This window comes from Schistocerca gregaria, chromosome 3 (genome assembly GCF_023897955.1).
Source record: "Schistocerca gregaria isolate iqSchGreg1 chromosome 3, iqSchGreg1.2, whole genome shotgun sequence".
In the NCBI taxonomy this organism is placed as follows: Eukaryota; Metazoa; Arthropoda; class Insecta; order Orthoptera; family Acrididae; genus Schistocerca; species Schistocerca gregaria.
The window spans coordinates 772,125,810-772,149,295 of record NC_064922.1 but is presented as its reverse complement, the minus strand read 5'-3'; the positions used below and the strand labels follow the sequence as shown (position 1 = coordinate 772,149,295).

Below are 23,486 nucleotides of genomic sequence, written 5' to 3'. Positions count from 1 at the left end.
AAGATGGGCTAAAATTTGCAGACGCGCGAAATTTGGCACGTACTTCGATGCGAGATGCCTTTAATAGGTTCCACAACGAAACATTGTCTCGAAATTTGGTAGAAAATCCGAAGAAATTCTGGTCGTATGTAAAGTACACAAGCGGCAAGACGCAGTCAATACCTTCGCTGTGCAGTGCCGATGGTACTGTTATCGACAAATGTGCCGCTAAAGCGGAGTTATTGAACGCAGTTTTCCGAAATTCCTTCACCACGGAAGACGAATGGAATATTCCAGAATTTGAAACATGAACATCTGCTAGAATGAGTTTCTTAGAAGTAGATACCTTAGGGGTTGCGAAGCAACTCAAATCGCTTGATACGGGCAAGTCTTCAGGTCCAGATTGTATATTGATTAGGTTCCTTTCAGATTACGCTGATACTATAGCTCCCTACTTAGCACTCATATACAACCGCTCGCTCACCGATAGATCTGTACCTACAGATTGGAAAATTGCACAGGTCGCACCAGTGTTCAAGAAGGGTAGTAGGAGTAATCCATTTAACTACAGACCTATATCATTGACGTCGGTTTGCAGTAGGGTTTTGGAGCATATACTGTATTCAAACATTATGAATCACCTTGAAGGGAACGATCTATTGACACGTAATCAGCATGGCTTCAGAAAACATCGCTCTTGTGCAACGCAGCTAGCTCTTTATTCGTACGAAGTAATGGCCGCTATCGACGGGATCTCAAGTTGATTCCGTATTTCTAGATTTCCGGAAAGCTTTTGACACCGTTCCTCATAAGCGACTTCTAATCAAGCTGCGGAGCTATGGGGTATCGTCTCAGTTGTGTGACTGGATTCGTGATTTCCTGTCAGGAAGGTCGCAGTTCATAGTAATAGACGGCAAATCATCGAGTAAAACTGAAGTGATATCAGGTGTTCCCCAGGGAAGCGTCCTGGGACCTCTACTGTTCTTGATCTATATAAATGACCTGGGTGACAATCTGAGCAGTTCTCTTAGACTGTTCGCAGATGATGCTGTAATATACCGTCTAGTAAGCTCATCCGAAGACCAGTATCAGTTGCAAAGCGATTTAGAAAAGATTGCTGTATGGTGTGTCAGGTGGCAGTTGACACTAAATAACGAAAAGTGTGAGATGATCCACATGAGTTCCAAAAGAAATCCGTTGGAATTCGATTACTCGATAAATAGTACAATTCTCAAGGCTGTCAATTCAACTAAGTATCTGGGTGTTAAAATTACGAACAACTTCAGTTGGAAGGACCACATAGACAATATTGTCGGGAAGGCGAGCCAAAGGTTGCGTTTCATTGGCAGGACACTTAGAAGATGCAACAAGTCCACTAAAGAGACAGCTTACACTACACTCGTTCGTCCTCTGTTAGAATATTGCTGCGCGGTGTGGGATCCTTACCAGGTGGGATTGACGGAGGACATCGAAAGGGTGCAAAAAAGGACAGCTCGTTTTGTATTATCGCGTTATAGGGGAGAGAGTGTGGCAGATATAATACACGAGTTGGGATGGAAGTCATTACAGCATAGACGTTTTTCGTCGCGGCAAGACCTTTTTACGAAATTTCAGTCACCAACTTTCTCTTCCGAATGCGAAAATATTTTGTTGAGCCCAACCTACATAGGTAGGAATGATCATCAAAATAAAATAAGAGAAATCAGAGCTCGAACAGAAAGGTTTAGGTGTTCGTTTTTCCCGCTCGCTGTTCGGGAGTGGAATAGTAGAGAGATAGTATGATTGTGGTTCGATGAACCCTCTGCCAAGCACTTAAATGTGAATTGCAGAGTAGTCATGTAGATGTAGATGTAGATGTAGATGTTGTTAGGCAGCGTGCACTGTCCATGTTGTAGCCATTGTTGTGCTGACACACTAGACGGTGGCCATGTTGAGCCAGATAAGGTTAGCTGGCCACCGGTGTGGCCGGGTGTAAATAATTGTTCACTTTTAACCAAACGTGCATTAGGAACACTTGACCACTCGTAGTCACAAGCACAGTTAATAGGGTGTGTGGCACTAGCATGGTAAGACACTAGTAGATCCATTGTGGCGAGAACAATGTGGGCTGCCACATGAAGTTTGTTAATGATGAAAACAAGCACAAAATAACTCATGATCACACACTGACAATGTTGGGGTCACGACTGGGGTTATAGTGTATGGTTGATCGGTAATAACACACACTAAGTATTGTATATACATTTATTAAACACTGGGACAGAAAGAACAAACATAGCAGAACACAAGTTGCTTGCCGAGGGAAGAAATACAACAAAAGCAGTTCAAAGAAGTAAGGGGCAGCCAGGGGCGAAGATTGTTGTCTACTGTGGCAGTATGTCCAACACAGTATTGGTGAAGAACACTATTAAGAAGCTTTTGTACACTCCTGTGAAGCTGGGGCAGAGCACCATCCTGTTGCAAAATGTAATCACCATAACAGGTGTTTGGCACAGAGAACATTCACTTTTAGAGAGCCATGCTGATGCTTTATTAGCATGTGTGGTTTTCTTGCTTCTGCATATATGGACATTGTGTATGTTCACCTTACCACTCACATGGAAAGTGGCTTCCTTGCAGAAGATGAATCTTCCTACAAAACCAGCATCCTCCATTTTTAACTGCGGCTCTGTACAGAATCACCCCTTTTCATGCTGTCTGTTGGTGTAAGAGCATGTACTAATCCCACTTTGTACAGTTTAAAATGTAGCCATTTAAAGAAGACCTTCCACACTATAATGAATGGCACAAACAAGGACTTAGGTTAAATGCCTTGTGCACTCTTTCAACATGTGCATCAGACACGTGACTTCGACCAGGGCTCTTCTCCTTACAGTGCATCCAGTTTCTATGAACTGTTGGTACCACATACCTACACTATTCTCATTTGGTGGGTATTTCCTAAACCATGCATGAAACTCGAGCTACACAGAAAAAAGAGCACACAGAAAGCCTTTTCCTGTTTGCCAGCCATTTTGGAAATAGATGCTATGCCTGTGTGGTAAGCATGACAAGTAAATAGTGGACAGTGCATCTAAAACTTGGACAGTTGTCACTGCTTATGCTGTTAGGCTTGCCCATATAAATTAATAAATTAATTTATTATTAATTTTTAAAACCACATCTTTTGTTTATAAACGTCCTGTATATCAAGTAAATGCCAACAGCACTTCTCTTCTTAGGGCAGTGGTTTAGTATGATGGGTAGTCAAATGAAAACCAAACGCCTGCCACAAAAAGCTTTTTGAATGGTTCCATTCGAAAGTAATCACCACACTCATTAACACATTTATCCTGTTTCCTGTTTCATAGAACATTTTTGGATGCTGTTGGGTCCCTAACTACACTCACTCTTGCACTTCCTCATCCAGCCAAAACCAACATCCTTGCATGTCTTTCTTCAGGTTGCCAAAGATGTGAATATCACATGGTGAAAGAACCAGGCTGTATGGAAGATGTGGTATTGTACTGTTTCCCAACAAAATCACTGCAGTGTGACCTTTGTCCAGTTGGCAGTGTGGGAACAAGCATTATCATGAAACAGGATAGTGTCATCTGACAGCATTCCTGGGCATTTTGACTTGATGGTGCATTGCAATTTCTGCAGAGTGTTTTCATAGCAATGTGCATCGATTTTGGTTCTATGCTTGCGGAACTTGATGAGCAGAGGAAGCATCCTGTTGCATGATAATGCCTACCCCCACACTGCCTGTTCAGATGAAGGCTACACTTCAGTGATTGGGTTGGGAATCACTGCAGCATCCTCAGTGCAGTTTGGGTCTTTCACTGTGTGATTTTCACTTATTTGGTGACCTGAAGAAAGACACATGTAGACATCAGTTTTAGCCTGACAAGGAAATGCAAGAGATGGTGTGGTTGTGGGTCTGCCTGTGGCTGACAGAATTCTATGAAACAGGAATGGATCCTCCTGTATCCCAGTAGGATAAATGTCTTAATACATGTTGTGATCACTTTTGAATGGAACCATTCCGTGGTCTCGTTGTGACAAGTGTTCAGTTTTCATTTGACTGCTCTTTATACATTGACAATAGCGTCCAGCTTAAGTAGGAAGCAAGGGAATTTCAAACACACATCCTCTGTTGTCTCTGGAGGGGGTTGCCATCTCGAATCCCATGTACAGGTTGAGGCTTCTATTTCACTTTAAAAGCTTTTTAATATGCTTATGATATTTATAATTTATTTTCAGTCTGGTGAATAGTCTCTATGGCTTTATAAAATGGTGAAAAGGATGAACAGTGCAGTCGTCCACTCCAAGCTGTATCTAAGTGTTCATACCACGCCTCGTCCAAGTCCTCCACACTAAGCCGAACATCAACTGCATCCACAGTCTACCAGTGTGCAACTCACTGTCACTCCCAGATTACACCAGCTGCTCCATTGCCCATCTCATGGGGCTCATATCTCTGATCTATCAAGTTTACGTGGCAAGATTGATCAGTAGTGAGCTTGTGTGTGTTCAGCTTAGTTCTTGTTTTCATTTTTTGCACAATATTTCGGTGACAGACCCAGCCATCTTTTTCAGGTGGTGTGAGTTTTGCCATTATGTTTACTTGCTGTGTGGACTCCAACCAGACTGTGAGCCATTGTTGGTCTCATACTACTATTTATAGTCAAGTTTGACTCCCAACATCCACTGTGTCCTTTGAGTCCAGGCAGTGAGTACACATAATAAAAAACACGTGAAGAAGGTAGATGGGACAGAAATGAAACCATTGTGCAGAAAATGGAAACAACTACTCAGCTGAACACCTGGAAGCTCAGTATTGATCAATCATGCTGAGAAAATGTGAGAGATCATATCACTTAACTCTATGTACACAAATTAGATAAACTCCACCAGAAGAAAGGTCGACTTCTCAGTACATTGACTTTCCTAACAAGATGTCGAGTTGAACAAGCTGTAGGTACATTTGTTAAAATCAAACATCACATTAACATTCCAGGGGCAAATAAGATTAGGCACTGTCCAAGCCTAGCTCCAGTAAGAGAAGAATTTGACACTTGATGGTTGGTAGACATCACTTGAAAAGAGCTTCTTCATCTCCATCTTTACGTGTCAGCTAAACTCTCTGCAGAGTCTCAAGAATGGGTTTACAACAATATTGCAAGCAGAATCTCTGCAGTTGAAAATATCTGCATGCCAAAAAGCAAAATTTGTTCACTTGCACATGAGCCAAGACAAGAAGCTGGGGCCATAATGTAAACACTTGAATTTTGCACCAATTACAAATGCTGCCAATAGCAGATTATATCAGCACCATGGAGCAGGAAAAGGAGCTTATGGGCACCCAACAGAGAGGTTATCAGTGCTGTGGAACATGTAGCTGCTGAAGAATGTATAGCATTGAAAAATCTGTGGGAGGACAATGAAACTGTAGTTCTGCCAGCTAAAAAGGTTAACACTATGGCCCTAATGTCATGTGTGGACTACAATAAGAATATATTCAATCTCGTAAATGACACTTCATACTGACAGATAGATGTCAGTCCTACAAATAAAATCGAGAGGAAGTGTCATAACATGAGCAGCAGTATGTATGGCCTTCATAAGGAATATAAGGAAAGAATTCTACTAAGATCCATAGTTTAGTAATATTGGCACACTGTAGCAGGATGGGTCATCCTTTCACTTTCCTTTAAGCAATCTGTCCACCTACCTAAATAGGTTTCAGGTTGTCTGCCCCTTCACTCTATGGTAGTAGATACTGGTCTTATGCCACAACCACACTATCTTTGACCAACTACAAGCTTCCAACCCACTAGGACCTTTCTCTCTCTTCTGGAAACCCAAAGAGAACACTGTCAGTGTGACATCAGTCACTGTCAATGCATTGGGACCAAGTAATGTGGTTTCATGTCTAAACAGCTGTGGTGTTGTGTTTAGTTCATGAGCATGAATAAGGTTTATTTAGTCTTGCTAACTCAGGCACATTAATTACTGTGGCTCTTTCATGACAATGTAACAAAACCTGGCAACAAGAAGTGGATTTCATCCCACCAGAGACTTTTTCATACTTTGCATGCTTCTCCAGTACAGCTGACCATCTCTGCGCACTGCTTATGATGTTTACGGATTGTTTTTTCTTACTGCATACATGTGACTCATGCAAGGGTTGACTGAAAAGTAATGCCTCCAACTCCGTAATTCTTCAACAGTTGGCAGCATTGGTATGCAGCAGGTACTGGCTTGTTCTGTAGCCTCTTCTCTACAGCTCCAGTTGGTGGGAAGCTTTAGCATTGACCGAGCGAGGTGGCACAGTGGTTAGCACACTGGACTCGCATTCGGGAGGACGACGGTTCAATCCCGCGTCTGACCATCCTCATTTAGGTTTTCTGTGATTTCCCTAAATCGCTCCAGGCAAATGCCGAGATGGTTCCTTTGAAAGGGCACAGCCGACTTCCTTCCCCATCCTTCCCTAATCCGATGAGACCTCGCTATTTGGTCTCTTCGCCCAAACAACCCAACCCCTTAGCATTGAATGGTTGTGTTGTTACAGTAGAAAGTATGGAATACTGCACAAACAGTCAGTCAATGTGATTTAAGCAACATTCAGTCATTGAATTCTTGATGGCAGAAGGTGTCACCCCAAAGGAGATTCATCAGAGAATGAAAGCAGGTTATGGTGTGAAATCTGGTTTTGCAGGATAGAGAGGATCAGGTTATGGTTGTGGAGGGGGCCATAATCAATTACTGTCAGTTGCGCAAAACACACAAACTTTTATTTTCCTAGGTTTGACCAATGCTAATGACAAGGGCCAGGAGAAATCCCCGAGCGATATTCTCCCTCGGACCCAATCATGCAGAGGCAACACCTGACCATTGGCCATCCAACATCTCTGCCTTGGAGAAGGGACCGACCGAAGTTTCGTAAGATGACCAAATTCAAGAAACTATTCGAAGATCAATAGTGAAAGGGAGCTACCAGAATCCAAAAGAGCACAAATCGGTTCCCCACCTACTCGAGAATAAATATAAGGCAAGGGCGGTGATGAGGGAGTGACAACACAGGTACACCAAGGTTTAAAGGCTCAATCCCAAGGTCGCTGCCCAGCCCGGCATCATTTCTTGGCTCTGGGCTTGTGAGGCTGAATGCAAGAGCGCACCAAATGAGCCGTGCTACCGCACCTGAAGCAACGCCGGGGTTCCCTTTTAACAGTCTCATCTGATGTAGGCCATTTCGGAATTTCCCTTGAAAATGCCCGTGGCCTGATCCTTAACTTCACAACATACATCATTAGCAAGCGGCAATGCAGATATCGCTGCAACAGTGGCATGGAGCTCTTCCCAGCTTCAAGGACGATCACAAAAGCCAAAGTGCGGCTTATCCACTGCTCGCATTCCCCTAAGAACAATAGACACCAACTCCCATTCCTCCAAATGGATCAACAAGGTTAAGCAGGCCATCTGAACTCTGCTGACATACTGATGTAACTCCTCTTTATCCTGCTGCATCTCCCAAATGTAATGACACTCAAGCTGTTTCAATCTCTGGTTAATGACAAGCTCCCTCAATTGCTGTAAGGAAAACCCGTCTTCCATGGCTCAGGATAGGAGGTTCTGCAACTCACCTATAGCCTAATGGGTACAATAGTGACAAAACTACTTGGTGCAGAACGTGAAAGGCAGCAGCATGTTGCTCAAGAGGAACCAACAACAGTAATAAGTTTTCAACCTGCTCAAGTCGATCTATAACTAATTCAGTAATATCTCAAAAGAAATATGGCAGAGGATTAGGCAATTTGGCAAACGCTGTGTCTAACTTGGCAGAGGATATAACAACACCACCACCCAGCTGGCTCCTGATTCCCTCTTGATATAGCAAGTCTCGCTCGTCAGTCCTCTTCCCACCCATTCTAAACATGTAAGCTTAAACTGCAATGCATTAACCAAAGACCCCAGTTTGATGGTTAATTTTTTTTTATGTTCCTCCAAACCTAACATGCCTGAATCCGCTATCCGATTGGTTAAATGCACTAACTGTGCCCAGACCATGTGCAATTGACTGTCAATAGGTTGAGTGCCTTCCAAATCACAAATAGTGTCCTCAAGCCCCCTAACAGCCTTAAACAAAAATTCAAAGGCTGCTTCTGTCTCACCTACCACCTCCAGCGTGACATCAACCGGGTGAAGAATGGTAGCATGCAAGCAGGCCACTAAATCCAGAACACTGACCTCAATAGGCTGGCGCCTTACCGCCAACTCATAAACAAGGTGGTCCTTCCTTAACAGGCTGATCCCCGGGCACTGCCTAACCGCCATTAAAATAAGTCACCTGAAACAATCAACTACCAAAACAATATGGTGTAACACTGACAGAAATAAAATTCAAACTAACAGTAACTGGAATGGCAATATCACAATCATAACCACGCTCTGCTACCAGTTGAAATCTGGTTTTGCAGGACAGAGCAGATCAGGTTATGGTTATGGAGGGGGCTGTAATCAGTTATCAGTTACTTTCAGTTGCACAAAACACACAAAGTTTTATTTTCATAAGAACCACGTTGCCTTAAAAGGATCAAAATAAAACAATATGGCAGAAGGCCAAGTTAAGAAAACTTGAGATTCCTCCTAGGCTGAAGGCCCAAAGCCACATCAAAAACAAGAACAGCTGAAGGCGTGAACACAAGTTATAAAAATTCCTTAAAGAATACACGTGGCTGAAGCCTTACTTAAAAAAATATTTCATGTAAATACTCGTCTGAAGGTCACACACAAAACATTGAACAACTCAGGGCTTAGGGACTGGATAACAAGAATTTCAGATAGAGCAAATTAAAAAAAATGTTTTAAACAAATGAATCTTCAAATTTTAATTTAAGATGGCTGAAGGCCTTTTCTTAAAAATATTTCATGTAAAAGCTCGGCTGAAGGCCACACACTGGACAGTGAACAATTCAGGGCTTAAGGCCTGGATAACAAGAATTTCAGATAGAACAAACTTTCAAAATATAGTTTTTAAACAAATCAATTTTCAAATTTTAATTTAAGTTGGCTGAAGGGCTTAGTTTAAAATTAAAACAACTAAATTAATAGATGGCTGATGGCCTCGCACAGTACTTCAGACTAAAATGAAAATCACAATCTAAAACCAACAGAACAGTGGTGCTCAGAAGTGTTCCAAGGGTCAGCCTGAGGAGGTAGCTCTAACATAAGGTGAGGTGAGACAGGCAGCCAAGAGTTAGGTTAAATAATCAGATGGCAACCTGACCCAGGGATGGCTGAAGGGCCAACCAACAACCTAATCAATTCTCTTCCGCCCGACCAACGACATGACAACGAAAAGTATCAGCTGAGGACGAAGATACCTGCAGCACAACTTCCTCAAAATTGGCGTCTAAAAACTGCCAAGGCACAACAACCACTTTGTTCATTATTTTTTTAAACAACTAAAAGGCTGCCGAACTACACACCGTGCCAGACAGCGTCAGCACAGTGAGGAAAAACACACTGCCGGAAAACTACACTAATGACTAGGGCAGGTAACTGAGGCATTAACGCCACAAGCCACAAAATACTGCTGGTCCATTGATAAGTAACAACCAATTTAATAGTTAAAGACCATACAGGAAGATGGCTGCAAAATTTCGCCGACTCCAACACACCATACATTGTTGCTTGCCAGAACGGCCCAGGAAGCAACAACCGACAATTAATGAAAAGATGTCACAGCAGTTGAGGTTTCATAACATGTTAACTGATCTCTCAACTTCAGTGTCCAGGTTTGGTGGGCAGTGAACTTAGTAGGGTTCGCAGCTAGCGCCTCACAATCCGACCGAATGTGCACGCCGCCAGCGGTCCTGGTCTGACCCCGCTGCTCTGTCCCAACTGACCAACTGCCACACACACCACCACACGAAAATATAGTGATCACATCAAAGATGGTACAGCAGTAGTAGTATCGATAAGCATTGCTGCTGCCACTGACAGAGGCATGTCAGCAATTTGTTATGGTACTAACTCAGGGAGAAATAAGGCGCCACTTGATTGTGACAAAATGCCAAAGAACAAATGGCATCAACACGAACCGGCCATAGCTCAAGGTGATTGTGCTGACGTGAGTACTGCGCGTTTTCTTTCTCATAACCCGAGAGGAGTTTCTGGCAAATTTCAAGTCTGTGCACTTTCATTTCAGGAGTCAGCATCTTGGGTACCCATCATGCACAGATCTTCCAATAGCCAACCAAAGCAATAATGTGACCCACAGGTTCTTGTGAAATGCTGATTGTGCTTGTAGTTTCTCTCTGAGTGATACAGTGATCGTTCTGAATCAATCTGTCTACATTTTGCTTGTGAAACTCGGTGGTTGCTGTCACAGGGCGTCCAACTCTTTGTCAAGCAGATCAGATGTTCCTGCCTCAATATCTGTAAACGTACTAGCCCAATGATGCACAGTACTCACATACACAATCACCATAAACTGCTTCCATTCTCTGATGAATCTCCTTTCAGGTGGCACCTTCTGCTGTCAAGAATTCAATGACTGCGCATTGCTCAAATCGCATTGACCGACCATCTTGCACAGGGTTCCTTACTTTACGCTGTAACAACAAAACTGTTCAGTGCTAAGGCTTCCAGCCAACTGGAGCTGTAGAGGAGAGACTATGGAACAAGCCAGTACCTGTCTCATACCAATGCTGCCAACTGTTGAAGAGTTACGAAAGTGGAGGCGTTACTTTTCAGTCAACCCTCATAGCAGCCTCCAGCTATATTGGCACAATAGCTGCTGCTACAGGGCTACAATGGAACAACAACATTATACAGGGCTAATCTGCATTCTGCTCACCATCGTGAGTAATGCCATCACCACTCCTCCCAGCTGAGCCCATGATAACCATGTGTCATCCTACTGACACATCACAATCCAGCCAAGCCAATCAGCACCCTGCTGATGTTGGCCAAGCCCATTGACACCCTGCCAATGTCCACAGCCTGTTGTCCTCCCAGCCAAGTCTGTTGGCTCCCTGCCAATGTAACACCAGACCATCACCTTCCAGTCGAGCCTGTCATTGTCCTGCTGACATCACACCAGCGTTTTGTCTGCCAATGCCAGCCCCTTCATAGACAGTCCTGTTGCTGAATTTGTGTCACCCCTGGCACCAGGAGAGAGGACTTTTCTTCTATGGTCCCTAAAAACCACTAGTGGGTTCCAAAAAGTGTCTCGCTGTTGCTAGTGCCACACACCCCTCTGCTGAGAGCCCCAATGCCACCAGCTCCGCTGCCGGAATGACCATCTCTTTCATCACCAGTATGGCCTCCTCTCACACCACTGGCACAGGCTCCTTTCCTACCACTCTTCTCCTTCCTCAGCACTCTATCCTCCACCACCAGCATGGATTCTTCTGCCACCAGCACACTGCCTCCAGTGCTATCATGGCCTCCCCTGCCACTAGCTGGGCCCCACTTTAAGCCATTGTTGTATCCTCTATTCTTATGGTTTCTTTTCCTACATCACTTCCTCCTTCCAGTCCTGCTTTTTAGCCTGCTGCCGTATTGCCCTTGGTTGATCCATCACTCCTGTTTTCAGTTACTCCTGCCATTCTTTTCACTAGGCGTATGGTGAGTCACTCTAGAACATTCTGATGCAAAATTTTGGGCCACACCTGGTCCAATCATTTTTGCTGCCTCCTGGTGGCTGGCTTGCCATTCACAACAATGACTGCCCCATCTCTTGTTTTGAGGTCCCTGATTGTGTGTGGGCTTTCCTGTTGGTCACATCAATTCCACATTGCATGCCTCACCAACCCATTGGCATTGTCCATCTTGAGCAGCCATCATTGGTCAAGCATAGCCTCCGATGGCTGTTGACTCTGGCTCACTGGTCTCAGGACGTCTCCTCCCAGTGGCATCTTCATTGTTTGACTTCGTGATCTCTTCTTAAGGGGGAGGGATATTGTATCCACCTACAGTCCACCTCCAAGCAACACGTGTTTGTTGCAGGTTGATGCCTGTCCAGCCACTGGTGACACCATTGCGGGAGATGTAACAAAGCAATCTGACAGCAACATAAGCACACCACATTGTTGTGAGCTGCATCTCCCACAGCTGCCATACCACATAGCCAGATGCTGTTGCTGCTGTAGAAATCAGCAACAGTAGTCACTGTTGATGGTTTGCCCCTTTCACATAGCTCACATAAGAGTAACACCATCATAATCATATTCCATGATCAACGTAAGTTTCACCCGATCCCAGTTGGGTTCCTCTCTCATAAACATAAATTTGTTTAACTTAGTTTCAGTTGAAATATAATTTCAAGTTTGTCCTCCCACCAAATAGACATGACTGAAAGTAACCAGCTGGTCCACGTTTTCATTATTAGTTACCAAAACTTTTTTTGTGTGTCACATCTCAGATTATGTTATTTCCTTTTTTTGTCTGCATATGAGTATCTTTCTTCTCATTCAAGTTCTCACCAGTTTGTACCCCATTTTTCTTACTCATGATCTCTAAAGTTGTTCATATTTGTTTGACATATTTTCATTCTTTTTCATACATTTTGAATTCCTCTATTTAAATTTTTTATTGTGTGTGTGTGTGTGTGTGTGTGTGTGTGTGTGTGTGTGTGTGTGTGTGAGCATGCACGCGCGCGCGCTGCTGCTGTTGTATAGAAAATCTGTTCCAGTTCTCCTATCCACTGATGTATCAGAAATCTTGTTTGTTTACTGTTTCTTGTTACTGTCATAATCCCTCATTGTTGAAAGTGAGTGATTCGCATAAGATATTAAATTGTTCTTGAGCTTTCATCCAAGATGTAAGACTCAGACTCCACTACAAAACTTGATATACTATGCATGGATAATTTTAATGTTCATAGGAGTTGGGAATGTCACAGCTGCAGCTGAATTCAACTTCCACTGTGATCCTGAGGCAGCACATGTTGTTCTTAAGAGTATGAAGTGCCCCATAACAATTTTTCCATGGGAAACAGCACTTACAAGGACTAATATTTCATTTGTAAGTATGATGCATACTTATCACTACTATATAGTCTAATATGAAATACTAAAATGTAGACTTTCACGGCCGGAAATATCATGTCCATTATACTTGTCCAGGCTGTTATGCCGTGGTCGGTTGATGAATTTTGTCTCAAATCCCAACGTTTCATCTCCGACTGCGGGAAACCCTACTAACAACGTTCTCAGAACTGTGTCGCGGTTAATAAAAAAGTCCTCCATTGAAGAGAGTGTACAGAAAGGTCTGTGCAATTCGGTTGTGCTACCACCGAGGCTTTATGGATTGCCCAAAATTCATAAAGAAAGTGTGCCATTAAGACCGATACTAAGTGCCATTGGTTCGCACACCTACTCGTTAGCCAAGTTTTTGACTACGCTGTTGAAACCACATGTGGGCCGTTCGGACTCTTATATAAGGAATTCGACACATTTCATCAGCAGATTGGATGGCATAGTGGTCCAGCCGCAGGACATATTGGTCAGCTTTGATGTGGTATCGCTGTTTACCATGGTTTCACTTAATGATGTATTGGAACAGCTGGATCGAATTTTTCCTGCCGATATTTTAGAACTATTTAAGTGTTGTTTGACGACCACATACTTCAAGTGGAATGAACAGTTTTATGAGCAAACGGATGGCGTATCTATGGGAAGCCCCCTAAGTCGCGTAATTGCAAACTTCTTTATGGAGAAATTCGAAGAACAGGCCTTAGGTACTGCCAGCAAAAAACCAAATGTATGGTTCTGATACGCGGATGACACGTTTGTGCTGTGGAGACATGGTAGGGAAGAACTAAGCCAGTTTCACGAACATCTAAACAGCATAAACTCGAGAATTTAGTTTACAATGGAGGAGGAGGTAGACGGCAAATTACATTTCCTCGATGTGCTTGTTTTTAGAAACGAAAATGGTAGTTTGGGCCACTCAGTATACCGCAAACCCATGCACACAGACCGTTATTTGCACCGGGATTCGAACCACCACCCACAACAGAAGCGGGGCGTTATCAAGACATTAGCAGACAGAGCTAAAAATATTTGTGAACCTGAGTTGCTCGACGCTGAGATGGAACATCTCCACAATGCATTAATGAAGAACGGATATTTGTCCGCCGAAATAAAATGTGCGTTGAGGCAGCCACGCAGAAACCATACTGACGTACAGGCTACTGCAGGTATTCCTGCCGTTTGTTAAAAATGTAACGGAAAGAATAGGGAGGATTTTGACGAAGCGGAATATTACCATAATTTACAAGCCCACCAGGAAGATACAGGAATACCTTAAGCCTGCCAAGGACACTCGCAAACCTTTGGAAAAAGCTGGAGTGTGTAGGATCCCATGCAGCTGTGGTGATGTTTATGTGGGTACAACTAAAGGAACGGTTTCTAAACGTTTGGAAGAGCACAAGGGAAACTGTAGAAGAGGAGAAACGGAACGATCAGCTGTTGCGGAGCATGCTTTCTAGCCAGGGAACCACAATATTGGTTTCGAGGAGACGCAAGTACTAGCGGCCACAAGCGGATACTACGAAAGGCTCTACAGGGAGGCAATCGAAATCGCTAAACACCCAAATAATTTCAACCGAAAGGAGGAGGGTGTGAAATTAAACAGTATATGGATGCCGGTGTTACAGAAGATGTGTACCACCCGTCCACTACTGGGTGATGGCAACGGCGATCGACGGCGATGGACAGCTGCCAATTGCACTGATGTTTTCAAAACACCGCGGCGCGGGAGCTCGTGGAGACGGAATTTAGTGGCAGTCAGTAGCGAGCCAGTGGGTGTGTTGGACCTTCTATCGACCTACGGACCCCCTTGAAGATGTCTCCCACAGTCGGAGACGAAACGTTGGTAATTGAGACAAAATTCATCAACCGACCACGGCATAACAGCCCGGACAAGTATAATGGACATAATATGAAATATGAAATGTTGTTAATCATTTTGCATTAAAAGCTCATGCTTTTAAGTCCATCACTAGTAATGATCAAGAATACATAGAGATGTAAGATGTCTAGATTTGAATTATGTGCTCCATTAAAATTCTAGTTGAGAATTTGATACAGAGCAAAAACCATTGACAATTTATTTTTAGACCCAACAACAAGCAATGACTTTGCTGTAAAATCTCTACCCAACAGCTTGTCTGATCTTAATAGTCAAATGTTAACAATAAAATTACTGACCAGTTAAGTACAGATATGGATAAAAAGTACTTGATCACAGAAATATAAACAAAGAGTGTATTACAATTTTTTGGAGAGGTATTACAGGAAGAATGTTGGAGAGAAATGTATAAAGCTGACAGAGGAAATGCAAGTTTAACTCTTTCTTAAACATGTTCCTACAGGAATTTGAGACTTGTTTTCCACCAAAACAAAAAAAGGCTGAAATCAAGCAGTAGCAAGGATAAGGGTTTGTCTGTTTCAGTGTATGTGTTTTACTACTTCTGTATAGAAATGTTGACACAGAAATTTAGCAGGTAATATTTGCCATGCATTTTTGCTGCCTTTTTGTTCTCTGTAGCACTGCATATGTAATCAGATAAATGTCCTAAAAATGGCCATACAATCTCTAAACAGCTCTGCATCGTAATTTGGGCTTGCACACATGTGATATTGTTAATGGGAATTTGATACTCCCTCACACTTCAGCTTGAAAGAAGTTACCAATGTAAAGATTTCTTTTTTAAACATTGTTATACACTCCTGGAAATGGAAAAAAGAACACATTGACAACGGTGTGTCAGACCCACCATACTTGCTCCGGACACTGCGAGAGGGCTGTACAAGCAATGATCACACGCACGGCACAGCGGACACACCAGGAACCGCGGTGTTGGCCATCGAATGGCGCTAGCTGTGCAGTATTTGTGCACCGCCGCCGTCAGTGTCAGCCAGTTTGCCGTGGCATACGGAGCTCCATCGCAGTCTTTAACACTGGTAGCATGCCGCGACAGCTTGGACGTGAACCGTATGTGCAGTTGACGGACTTCGAGCGAGGGCGTATAGTGGGCATGCGGGAGGCCGGGTGGACGTACCGCCAAATTGCTCAACACATGGGGTGTGAGGTCTCCACAGTACATCGATGTTGTCGCCAGTGGTCGGCGGAAGGTGCACGTGCCCGTCGACCTGGGACCGGACCGCAGTGATGCATGGATGCACGCCAAGACCGTAGGATCCTACGCAGTGCCGTAGGGGACCGCACCGCCACTTCCCAGCAAATTAGGGACACTGTTGCTCCTGGGGTATCGGCGAGGACCATTAGCAACCGTCTCCATGAAGCTGGGCTACAGTCCCGCACACCGTTAGGCCGTCTTCCGCTCACGCCCCAACATCGTGCAGCCCATCTCCAGTGGTGTCGCGACAGGCGTGAATGGAGGGACGAATGGAGATGTGTCATCTTCAGCGATGAGAGTCGCTTCTGCCTTGGTGCCAATGATGGTCTTATGCGTGTTTGGTGCCGTGCAGGTGAGCGCCACAATCAGGACTGCATACGACCGAGGCACACAGGGCCAACACCCGGCATCATGGTGTGGGGAGCGATCTCCTACACTGGCCGTACACCTCTGGTGATCGTCGAGGGGACACTGAATAGTGCACGGTACATCCAAACCGTCATCGAACCCATCGTTCTACCATTCCTAGACCGGCAAGGGAACTTGCTGTTCCAACAGGACAATGCACGTCCGCATGTATCCCGTGCCACCCAACGTGCTCTAGAAGGTGTAAGTCAACTACCCTGGCCAGCAAGTTCTCCGGATCTGTCCCCCATTGAGTATGTTTGGGACTGGATGAAGTGTCGTCTCACGCGGTCTGCACGTCCAGCACGAACGCTGGTCCAACTGAGGCGCCAGGTGGAAATGGCATGGCAAGCTGTTCCACAGGACTACATCCAGCATCTCTACGATCGTCTCCATGGGAGAATAGCAGCCTGCATTGCTGCGAAAGGTGGATATACACTGTACTAGTGCCGACATTGTGCATGCTCTGTTGCCTGTGTCTATGTGCCTGTGGTTCTGTCAGTGTGATCATGTGATGTATCTGAGCCCAGGAATGTGTCAATAAAGTTTCCCCTTCCTGGGACAATGAATTCACGGTGTTCTTATTTCAATTTCCAGGAGTGTAGTAAGCTGAAAATCTAGATTTTGATATGGAAGGTATTTACTTGTAGTCAAAATTGCAGTGAATGACGGAAGAAAACATAATACTTTTTTATTTTCTTTTAATAGACATGGCGCAATGATGTTTTGGGAAAAATTCAGAGCCCTCAGATGCAGCTTTTGAATCAGGCAGAAGCAAAAGTAATAGCCAGATACTATAAGGATGGTTGGGTGCAGTGTGATCCGGTTAGTATTTCAAACAAAGGTTGATTTAACTGTCAGATTTTGTATGATTTATGGACCAGTTTAATTGTGTTTGTTCCTTTCTACTCCATAGTTGATTGATTTATTATTTAGTTCTCACTATTTTTAACTGTCAAGGTTTCAGTGAAATGTAAGTCATGAAATGGTAAATGTAGATTTATTAGAAATACAGGGTATGTCAAAGGAAACACATTGCTCTTTAAATATGCAAGGACATCTTTATCAAATTCTATGGTTTTCATATATAGATCTATTGAAGTTAACAAAATCATCCAAAAATTTTCGTATAGATTATGTTTGTTATGTGTTGTGTTGCCTCCCACTATGAAGCCCACTTGAAAAACAAGCATTTCCACAGTTTCCTTTGTGCAATTAACTTATACTTTAAGTAATCTAAAATATGAATTATTAGAAATTTGACTGAATATGATAGTAAGTTTTGCTTCTTATTATAAAGGGAGTGTTTCATAAATTCTCATTTGATTTACTTAAGGCTGCCGCTGCTATCCTCATGAGGCCTTCCATTGCCTCATCAAAAGTAACACATTATGTGATGGTAGAGTTACACGGACGGCATACAAGAGGGGCAATGGTTCTCGATCATATCAATTCACAAGGGAAAAAGCATAATGTGACTATCATAGAAAGCATTGATCTAAATCTGTACAAGGAGCTACTTGTGACGGCTGCAAAAACTAACTTGAGCAGAAGTAAAATACAAAAAGTACAGGGAGAAGAAACATGATTTTATTTGTTACTTTTGTGTATGTCAATATCATACAAAAGATTGTTATGTATCAGAATTAAATTTTGTAATTTTGAATTTCATTAAAGTAGTTTAGCATGTTTTCATATATTGTCCATTAATATTTATTTTCAAAAGTTCGGCTTATTAATTTATTATTCATTTCCCATGACGTTAACTGAATGTCTGTCTTAATCCTATTACTCCTGCTATTTCATTTATAAAAAAAGATTCATTGTGTCATTCTATCATCACTAGATGATAAATTTAATTCTGCACAATGAATCAGTATAATACTGATATGTTATTGTTTGTATTCATGTTAAACATAATTAGTATTAGCTCTGTTACATTTCTCTAATGCAATATGATCAGATCAGCAAATATATAACTTTGTATGTAACTATGTTTCATTCTGTTACATTCTTGATTTACTTCCTGCAAGAGACAATAAATACTTGTGAATAATGTCATTTGTTTTTAATATTACTTGTTAGCATAACTACATTATCATATGAAACCACAATCTTTGTGTAACTTAAAAAATGAAATGTATGTCTGCAGTGATGTTATTATGTACGTAATCACCATTACCAGTCAGGAAACATAAAGGGCTATTAGAGACAATGCTAAGTGACTTTTAGGCTTTCCTCAAAGCACTTTTGGCATACCAATCATTTTACATTAATTCAATCGTTCATTCACACATCCATCAATTTGTGATATAAATGAAAATGAGGCAGCAGCAGAGATGAAAACTGCTTAAGTGAGCACTTATGATAAAGAAATTCCTTACAAGTAACAAAATAACGACGAAAACGATGTCTAACATGATGGAGCTGAACAGAAAGTGTTACACTGCAGCCAGGGGAAGTGTGATATATTACAGGGCTCCCAGTTACGGCATAATTCGATTGGTTAAAGAGTTGATTTGATCTTTGCAGGGAGACAAAAACAACAGTGGTCTTAGCCCACTGTTGCCCACACTGAAACTGAATTTATTGTGTAGTTTCATTTCCTGTGATTCTATTAAATCCAACACATACTCTTAAGAAGCAGTGGGAGATCCTTTACTAATTCCTTGGTAGGCATAATTTCTTCAGTCTCTACTGACCTGTATTTTTTGTCCTCCAGAGCTACACACTGGAAGATTAGATGTGGCAAGGTTTCATCTTCCTCACCACATAGTCTACACTTAGGGCTCCTTTCCCTATACAATAATGTGTATCTGTCTCTTTACACTTACCATGCTAAGCCCTTAACTGCATGCCACTCCCTGTGTGCTGGCTGATTTTTTCTGTTTTCAACAGACTTCAAATAGCTGTAAAGGACGCTTAGTTAGAGATATGGTATGGTTTAAAACGTTAACATTTCAACTTTACATGGGTTAACAGTCATGTGTATGGGGCATATACTGTTTCCAAGAAGTGATGCGGATTTCTCCTCGATTTAGCGAAAATAAATTTTTGTCAAAAAATTATTTTTACTACTTTATTCAATTTAAAGAAGAAATAAATTTTGGAAAGTGATCATTTGAAACTGAAAAGACATTTGTTATACCATTTGCATAAAAAGCATAGCTACATACACATAAGCTATTTGCATAGTGAACCACAATGTGATAAAGCTTGAAGCACAGGGTGACACACAAACCTACATTACACTCACTGCACTCATAAGAAGTATCTTTCCACCCAGCTTTCCAAGTAATGTTCTTTTGTTTTCCACTACACACTACAAAACGTCTTTGTGCTTTCTTCTTCCCTTCTGCCATTTCCACATGGTTCGTTCTTGCGGCGAAATATTTGTTCACCCTTTTTGAGTTTACCCTCTTTGAGAGCCTGGGGCAATCCTTTTCTGTTTGGCATTACAGTCCCTACAAGACCAGTGTTGGCTCTAGCCAGTTCTTTGGCTAGCTGAACACTGGTGTAAAATCTGTCAACATATACAGTGTGGCCCTTACCTTGGAGTGAGCCGAGCAATCACTTTACCACTGCAGAAGCACTGTTGTCCAGTTTATCGTCCCTTCCGTGGTAAACTTCAAAGTTGTATATGTACCCAGTTTTGGATTCTGCAAGAATGTATAGCTTCATGCCATATTTGTTTGGCTTATTAGCCATATAAACTTTGAAACCTACACGCCCTCCGAAAGGACACATACCTTCATCACTGGATAGCACTTCAACAGGCTGATAACTTTCTTTGAAATTCCTTACCAAATCGTCCAGAAGAGGCCTGACCTTATGAAGGGAATCAAAGTCTATTTCACCTTTCTTTTTTTGCTTTGAATTGTCATTTATGTGGAACATAGACAAAATATTCAGAAATCTGTCCCTTGGCATAATATTGGGGCAAAAATTGCAGCTAACCACTGGATCACTACACCAGTGACTGGCCATACTTGGCCTCTCACTGATTGACATGTGGAGGATAATTGCCAGAAAAGTCTTTGTTTCAGCAATTGTTAGCGTCCTCCACTGCCTGAATCTAGAATTGGGCCCTAATTTGTTTTGTGCTCTCAGTGTGGCCAGCTTCTTTCTAGCATATGGGTTTGTTTGTCCCTTCATAATTGAAATAACCCTGTCATTTATAAAATGAGAAAAAATGTAAATATGCGCTAGACTGACCGAGTCCTACATTATTTAGCCCACCATGAGACCCTGTAAATAACAAAATGTTTGGTGTTTGATCCATTATAGTCCAGTCATCCTGTGAAATGTCACTCAATCTTGGCCTCTTTCGATGATGAGTGGGGGGGAACACAGGTGGTGGCTCACCTTCATCTGACGACAAATCTGTGTCTGAAATAATACAGAATGTAACAGAACAAATCGAAACATGAACTGTGTTGTTCTGCATCGATTTAGTAAGATGTTAGACTTACCTGAACTATCGTTATTTTCCGGAATTTCGTAATCACTGTCACTAACGAAATCTGAAAAATCATCATCAGTAGGTTCAGCAAGTACGTCTTCAATTATTTTTCGAAGTTTTGCATCCTCATCACTCGCCATTGTGAGTAAAAAGAAGATAAACAAGCTAAAACCAAAATACTAGCGCCAAAATCAATGGTAAACAAACGACAGGACACCACAGAACATGTAACATACGCATGAAAAACACACGTGAATTCGTTTGGAAATATATACGGATAAATCGCATTACCTCACTAGGTGCTGCAATCTAGTGCTAATATGATGAACTACAAGCATTACAGGACCTACAGGTTGTAGCGGGAACACTAACAATGCGTTTGAAACACTGAAACAATGTGGAATGTGGCGGGACGTAATATTACGGCAGCTGCATTTTCTTCGTTTCTGCCCGCGATGTAATATTACGGCAGCCACACGGTAGGTGTTAAAGTTCCTTGGCTCACCAAGTGTCCTATCATGAGTTTCATTTGTTTCCTGTTTAAGTTTGAGGACCTTCCATTTAAATAAGGCTTTGGCATCTTTAGCTTGACATGTTTTTGTTTCTGGACTGTAGTCCAATGTTCTACATACTGCCTGCTGATCCAACTATGTAGTTTTGATTTTACCATTGCCTTAGTGATGGTTAGGACAGGTTTTGGTCCAATAACAAGTTTTCACACCTTTCCTATCCAGTCTACCAGCTTATACATTGTCACTAAATCCTGAATGACCAGGGTACAAAGCAGGTTTAACCTGTTGCTTTTCTTTAGTTTCCCAAGGGCTTCATGGCATTCTGCAATGATCTTTGATGTCATTGTAGGTACTAATAGAGATTACAGAGCTGCAGGGCTATCTGAGGGAACATAGATGCTATGATCATTGTAGCATTTATGCAAATTCTCCTCCACACACACTCTGATAGCAGATATTTCTGCCTGGAATGCTGTGACCAGCTTCCTGGAAGAGATTGCTCTCTCTGGTCTGGGCTGTACCTCTTATAATTTGGGCCCAGTGCCTTCACCTGTTTTACACCCATCAGTAAAACAGACTACGTCTCCTGAATATTATCGTGGTTCATTCTTCCACTGCCCCTTCTTCTAATCATTACACTGAAAGATTTATGGAAGCAGCTGGAAGTTGTTATATGGTCACTCGCATTTCCCTGACTATTCCTATACTTATACAGATTCAGGATATTCCAAAGGAATTTCCAATTTTTATCTTGTATGCTCCTATCACTGCCTCCACTGTAACCCAAAGATGTAATGGGGGTATGTCCAGCATGGTCTCCATTCCAGCAGTGGTTGTGCTGCTAATTCACCTGTTGTAACCAAGTAGGCATTCTTCATATCTTGTCAAGCTCCTTAGCAGCCACCTTCTGTTCTACTTTACTCACCCTACTGTAGCCCAATAAAATACCATTGGTTTTATTACAATGGTGTAAATCCAGTACATACTACTGGGGTGTGTGCTTCGATAGGGCAGTGCCCCCAGAGAGGGATTATGGATTTAATTACTGCTGTAAACCACCACCAATTGACTCCTTTTATTAGTATGGTTTATGTCTGAATGATTCGTCTATTATTTTTACCTTCAAAAACCAAGGAAAAATGAACTTGATATATGAAGCTGTACAGTTGTGAAGTGAGAAAAACAGAACTTTTTTAAAAATAAAAATTGTCCTTAACATACTAAAAATCATCTACATGGTGTAACTTTTAAGGCATCAAGCTGACTTGGACAACTCTATTCATATTTATGATGAATTCTAATGGGGAGACCTCCATCATATCTTCATCCTGGCATTCACCAGTGCTTGTTCAAAGGGAAAGATCTCCCAGGTAAACACTGTGTGTGGTGGCATTATTCCAGACAAGAAAAAGTTTTAAAAAATCACATTATTCTTTTTTAATGTTGACACATCCCAGCTAACTACTTCATCTTGGGCCCACCTCATCAGAATTGAGAACATGCAACAGTTGTACAAGTTTATGAATATTCTACATAACTTTTTAAGTTAACCTGCTTCCAGAAAGCAGCAACTACCATTAATACATATTTTAGCACATTAGACACCCTGTCATGGAATATTCTTTTAAAAAAAGTTACCTTCAGTTTCGTATTATTATCCAAAAACTTTACAAAATTTAGATTCCTAATGTGGAATATGAACTGTTTTCCATGACAGAACCCATTGCTGATTGTATTTTACATGAAAATCACAGCATGTTATGCCAGACAGTTCACAAAAACACACTCCTGTAACATAACACAAGTCCACACCACCTGGCATGAAACAAGTGAATCGTCATGCATTTCCACAGCTGATTTCTTCAATCACTTTTTCTTGATGTAAGCCATTTATAATGTACATATGTCACAAAATTTGTAACTCCCACAGCTTTTATAGAATGTGCTTTAGGTGACTTGTGCTACTAATCCCTTGCTTCACAATCAGTCT

The 23,486-nt window shown here is 42.1% G+C and overlaps 1 protein-coding gene across 11 annotated transcripts in view; it reads left to right on the top strand.

Moving 5' to 3' along the window:
• LOC126355540 (uncharacterized) overlaps positions 1–18,583 on the top strand; it is an 86,148-nt gene extending 67,565 nt beyond the window's left edge. For all 11 annotated transcript variants that reach the window (XM_050005896.1, XM_050005891.1, XM_050005889.1 and 8 more), the window contains 3 exons: positions 12,857–12,996; positions 17,231–17,347; positions 17,859–18,583. In XM_050005896.1, the coding sequence (XP_049861853.1) occupies positions 12,857–12,996; positions 17,231–17,347; positions 17,859–18,110 (509 nt within the window). In that variant the 3' untranslated portion in view covers positions 18,111–18,583. The remainder of the gene's footprint in view (positions 1–12,856; positions 12,997–17,230; positions 17,348–17,858) is intronic.
• Positions 18,584–23,486: the final 4,903 nt, after the last annotated feature.